The 5,482-nt window shown below is 51.3% G+C and overlaps 1 protein-coding gene across 4 annotated transcripts in view; it reads left to right on the forward strand.

Moving 5' to 3' along the window:
• The window catches only part of Kcnip1 (potassium voltage-gated channel interacting protein 1), a 375,343-nt gene that overhangs the window by 2,223 nt on the left and 367,638 nt on the right, over window positions 1-5,482 (forward strand). The window contains exons 3-5 of one of the 4 annotated variants that reach the window (XM_050138644.1): window positions 455-603; window positions 1,035-1,089; window positions 1,235-1,417. In XM_050138644.1, the coding sequence (XP_049994601.1) occupies window positions 1,330-1,417 (88 nt within the window). In that variant the 5' untranslated portion in view covers window positions 455-603; window positions 1,035-1,089; window positions 1,235-1,329. Of the gene's footprint in view, window positions 1-454; window positions 604-625; window positions 1,418-5,482 lie in introns of those variants that run through there. The other 3 variants (XM_050138645.1, XM_050138643.1, XM_050138646.1) reach the window with 3 other exon arrangements.

The following is a 5,482-nucleotide window of genomic DNA, read 5'->3' on the forward strand; positions in this document are numbered from 1 at the left end:
CCACACTGCTTTCCAGAGTGGTTGTACAAGTTTGCATTCCCACCAGCAATGGATAAGTGTACCCCTTTCTCCACAACCTCTCCAGCATAGGCTATCATTGGTGTTTTTGATTTTAGCCATTCTGACAGGTGTAAGATGGTATCTTAAAGTTGTCTTGATTTGCATTTCCCTGATCGCTAAGGAAGTTGAGCATGACCTTAGGTATCTTTTGGCCATTTGAACTTCTTCTGTTGAGAGATCTCTGTTCAGCTCAGTGCCCCTGGGGCCCCTTCTATCTCACACAGTCTTCTGATACAAAACATCTCCCAAGTGTTTATTAAACAATGGTTTAACTTTTCATAACACCTGCAGTTTTGTTCGTAATATTGCATTGTCATCACCTTACTTAAACCTCTGCCGCCCCTTTGTGTTTTCCTGAGGTGAGGTGTGACACTCTCCCATCCCTGTAAGGCAGCAGGTACTCAAGCATGCTCCTCAGCGCCAGAGGCTAAGATCCAGCCAATCTTTTTGAGATGGAGTCCCTGAAGCCTGGAAATGGAGCCATGGACCATTCTGAGTAGGGGAAGCACATAGCACCTGCTGTCGATGGTCATTCCATCCAAGGTATAGCAATCAGCTGCGGAGGAGGAGGGGGGGCGGTTCTACTCTGGCTCTCCACTTAGCCTGGCCTCTCTGCGATACAAATCAGACTGTTCCCAAGCTGCCTGCAAACTTTCCACTGAGCGCCTGGGGCAGCTGCAGCTTCCTGCTCTGTGGGGCATTCTCCTAGATCCAGATCAAGGCTCCGAGAATTGATCTATTAGCTTAACTGGGAAGGACAGAGTGGAAGAGTGAGCGAGCTAGCGTGTGAGCCTGCGGAGCGCAGGAGCTGTGGGGCCGTATTTTCTGCGTAGCCGTCCCTCCCTTCTGACTAGAGTATTAATTGCTACATTACCGCTGCCATGTAGGCAAGATAGTCAGCAAAGCCTGGGAGGGCTCCAGCTCCTCCCCTCCCTGCTCTGCTCAGTTTCACTCACATCTCCGTTGTCTCCGAGTCCTAGGTACCCTGGCAGTGCCGTCCCAGCCCTGGCATCCCGAGGTGCTCCTGTGGTGAGGACTTGAGTGGACAGAAGGAGGGGGTGGAGAGAGAGGGAGGGCTTGCCCTGCAGGCTCTCTGGATGCAAGAACTGGACTCGCTGCAGAGGCAGCTGTGCTGTTCCCGGAGACTGATTTCTGGGGTGCATCCATCTCTCAGGGTTCGCCTAGACAGGCTCTAAGGTCCAGAGGCACACAAGGTGGGTGCCATTCCTTCTGGGTGCTGACTGAAGAACCTGCCTCACCTTTGCCATTATGAGTGGCTGCTCCAAAAGATGTAGACTCGGGTTCGTGAAATTTGCCCAGACCATCTTTAAACTCATCACCGGAACCCTCAGCAAAGGTAGGGAGACTGACTTCCACCGTTGTGTCCTGCCTTGATGTGACGTGACTGGTCACTTTGCCTCAGTGTGCTGAGTGTGTCGCTCCTGGTGTGGTCACTCCTGGTGTGCAGGAGTCTTGAGTCTCGGAGGAGGCTGGGGAATAAGCACCTGGGACTCGAGGCTGCTGGCAGCCTGATCTGGCCCTGGGCAGGTAGGCGCCCCGCCAGGGAGCTCAGGAGGCTGTAATTGCCTGGGACTTCAGAAATGGAGTTGGCCATGTGTGGCTGATTGGTTATAGATGGGCAGAGAAACGGAACCCTTCCCACAGTCTGGGAAGCGGCTTGGCGTGACTGGAGTTTTAAAAACTTATCCTGGGAGTGTTGTGTTTTGTTGATAAGAGAGAGGTTTGATGCAGTGGCTTGCGAGTCATTCTGCACAGCAGAGATGCTGTAGGGGGACAGCAGGAGGTGGCCCTCTGGCTGGAGTAATTCTGCACTGGCAAACTCAGAATCCTGATCAGCCCGGCACTCAGTGCCAAGGCTGCTCTGTTGGGATTCGGGGGGTGGGGGGCTGTGCTCCTGGACTCTGCTGATCCACTGTCTCTTATGACTGTTCCTCCCCATGTCTGATTTCCTTGCTTCTCCAAGTACCAAAGTGTCAGAAGGTGTGCTGATTAATTCTCTGTGTGGCCGTGGAGGAATATGGGGACTATACACATATCTTCGGTCCCCAAACGCAGCCAGCCGCACTGGTAACCCTGCTGACAAAAGGGAGGCTAATTTTTCAGGGACTCCATTTGATAGTCTATGCTCGGCAGGGTGGGACATGGAAGGGAACTCGGGCAAACTTTCTGGGCATAAACCTAGAGGGAGAGCAGCAGTGTGGTGTGGATCTGCTGGCTGGAAAAATGTCTTTAAATATTCATGCCCTCTCACTGGAAAAATAAATCTTTTGGTCGGGCGGGAGGGACACTGGAAGCTGCAGACTCCATATTCAGGGAAGAAAGCCCACAAACCCTAGAATTCGAGGAGGCAAAAGCTGTGGGTGGCCATGTCTCACGACGCTGCCCAGGTTCTCAGCTGCACAGGGTTGGCTGGTGTCGATTGTGTGGCTGTTGTGGCGAGGATTACAAGAGCTTCTTACCATCTCTGCTGGCTTTTTAATGACTCCCGTCCTTTCCATGGCCCCTTTCTGAACTAGGACATTGTCCTTGCAGGATATCCCAGGGGACCGAGCATCTAGTGTTGGGGGTTAGGAGACCTTGGGCAGAGTACAGAACATGAGCAGAGAAGAGCTGCAGCGATGCTCGGTAGCTTCCCTTCCAGGAGGAGAAAGCAGGGGGGAAGAAACAAAGTTCTCCCTATGTCCTAGGACAAGTATGGGTGTTCTAGGACCTCTGGGACCGAGGAACAGGTGAGATAGCATCCTACCCCACCTCCACTCCCTGAAGTGCCCCAGAAACAACTCCAGCCCAGAAAGAAGAAGCCTGGGTCTCTGGTGTTGCCACCTGGGAAAGCCATGGCCTCTCTGTGGCTGATTTTTTTTTCCGTCTGTAAAATGAATTCATTACCTCCTGCTGAGTGCTGTTGCGAGGGTCCAGGAAATCCACACGTGGAATCCCTTCATGGCTGAATCCAGATATAAAGAAGTGGGTCAGAGGCTGTGATGGGTATACAAGTATGGTGGAGGAGCCAGTCCCAGGCCGCTTCAGGACCAAGGTCAGAAAGCCTTTAGCTAACTGCAAGCGGGTCTCTATATCCCAGACCAACACTGTGCAACAGAAGATAAACAGGAGAAGGTGAGTCAGCAGAGGAAAGAGTGTGTCAAAAGGACGTGTGTGTGTGTGTGTGTGTGTGTGTGTGTGTGTGTGAGAGAGAGAGAGAGAGAGAGAGAGAGAGAGAGAGAGAGAGAGAGAGAGAGAGAGAGGCTTCTGGAGAGAGGAAAGATTGATATTTGAATAAGTGACTATATAGATAGTCTCTCAATTTTTATGTACTGAGCACCTACCTCCCATGTGCCACGCTCAGACACTACACATGATTTCATGGACACAAATTCCCCTGCAAAGAAGCTGAGTCTAGTGGGATGCAGATCCCTCATGGATCCAACCTACACATCACACTGAGTGCTGAGATGAACAGAAATGGGGGGTAGAGGCAAGCCTGTAACAGTAAACACACAAGACAGATCCCGAGGCAGACTGGGGGGGAGGGCTTCTCTAAAATGTAGCTTCTAAACTGAGGTGGAGAAGAAGCAGGGTGGTGCGGGAGAGGGAGGTCAGTGTTGGCAGAGAGTTGGTGGGTCTAGAATGGTGATCGCTGCAGAGAGGCCAGCTGTACAGAGACAGCACACACACACACACACACACACACACACACACACACACACACACACACACGCATGCACCTGGTCAGAATCCCAAAAAATAAGGTCCACCTGACATAGAAGGGCCGTGGTCAGGACTTACACTAGGTCCCAAGTGACTGCCTGGGCTTCCTCTGAGTTGCTTCAATAGCAAGTTTTCAATAGCTAGGTCTTGAGGAGGCAGCACACAGAAGGCAAGGGGGCATTGTGGCTGATTCTTACCTATACCCTTGGTCTCAGCTCTGCAGAAAGGGCCCAATGTTTACACAGCCCTGGCTCTGAGCCAGACATGTGCGGGGAGAATCATACTGCAGAACCCAGGTGTCGGGTAAATATTTGTTAAATAAGTGACAGCAACGAGAACTGAGCCAGACCTGGAGCTGGAGCGCTGAGAAGGGTCTTCCCTGAGTACAGAATAAAGGCTTTCCAATCTGGAGACAATGTTACGATTCAGACTGCATCCTGTGTGGACACATTTTGATTGCATCATGGTCTCTGGTCTTCATTCTGGTTTCAGCAGTCTATCGCTCATGGCACTGGGTTCTAGACTTGCAACAACCCAACCCTCTGGAGTAGACTTAACCTCTGTCTTTTTCTGAATAGGGAAACGGATGCATCTCTCATGATCTGTGCTAGGGAGCCTTTCCCTGCTCCGTGTCATCGGGAATGCCTGGGGAATGCAGAAAGAACAAACCCAGTCCCTCTGCCAGTTCCTGGTCCTTGATCACCTTCCCCTGATGCCAACACTGACTCTTGCGACTGGTCTAAAGTTTCGAGAGACCTAGATTTCCTACCCGCTGTGGAGACAACTCCTCAGGTCTCATGTATCTACCTCACTGTTATGAGTCTTGCTCTCATAGTCCTGTCCACAATGTGTGATCTGTGTCCCTCTTAGTAGTGTTTGAAAGGCTGCCTTCCCCACTAGGTTTACACTCTAGGAGGGCAAACCACACTCTCTCCATTCCCACCTTAGTCAGGGCGACTGCAGAGCCTGACTCATCAACAGAATGAAGTGAGCGCAATGTACTATATACTGCAGAGCCACCAGCTTGTGGTCTGGAGGATGCCTCACATAGACACTTTCTGGGTGTCCCTGTGCATCACCTGCCCCACACTAGCTGAACTCTGTGCAGAGGCAGGGGCCTTGGCCACACGAAGTCTTCAGAGCTTTGCCTGGGCTTCCATGTGGTTTCAAATGTCCTCAGAGAGGAGCTGGGCAGGCAGACTTTTGGCACTCCCCTGCTTCAGCTCTGTTTAGATTTGTCTTAGATCCCTCTTCCATGAGTTGCTTTTGCTTAACAAAAACAAGTTCCCCAAATTGGTATGGTAGTATGTGTCCAGTGAACCTGAATATTGGGGAGCCTGAGACATGGGGATGGCTTGACCATAGGGATAGAGATCATCCCAGGCAACATAAGAAGACCCTGTCTCAAAGTAACTCATTAAAAAAAAAAATCACAAGCCACAAATGCAATGGGAGGCACCAGACTGGTACATTCTAGGACCCTCCACAGGGGCATAGAAGCTTTGGGCTAGATCCCTCACTTCTGGCCTCAGTTGCTCAGTCAATATAATGGAATCAGTACCCTCTGTTAATGTGAGTGAATGTGGCTGTTATTAGCTGCCCGCACCCTTAGGGCAGTGAGTGCTCAGGGCAGGGACTCTCTCTCTCTCTCTCTCTCTCTCTCTCTCTCTCTCTCTCTCTCTCTCTCTCTCTCTCT

Source organism: Alexandromys fortis, unplaced genomic scaffold, assembly GCF_014885135.2.
Source record: "Alexandromys fortis isolate MF-2015 unplaced genomic scaffold, M_Fortis_MF-2015_v1.1 scaffold_11, whole genome shotgun sequence".
Lineage (NCBI taxonomy): Eukaryota > Metazoa > Chordata > Mammalia > Rodentia > Cricetidae > Alexandromys > Alexandromys fortis.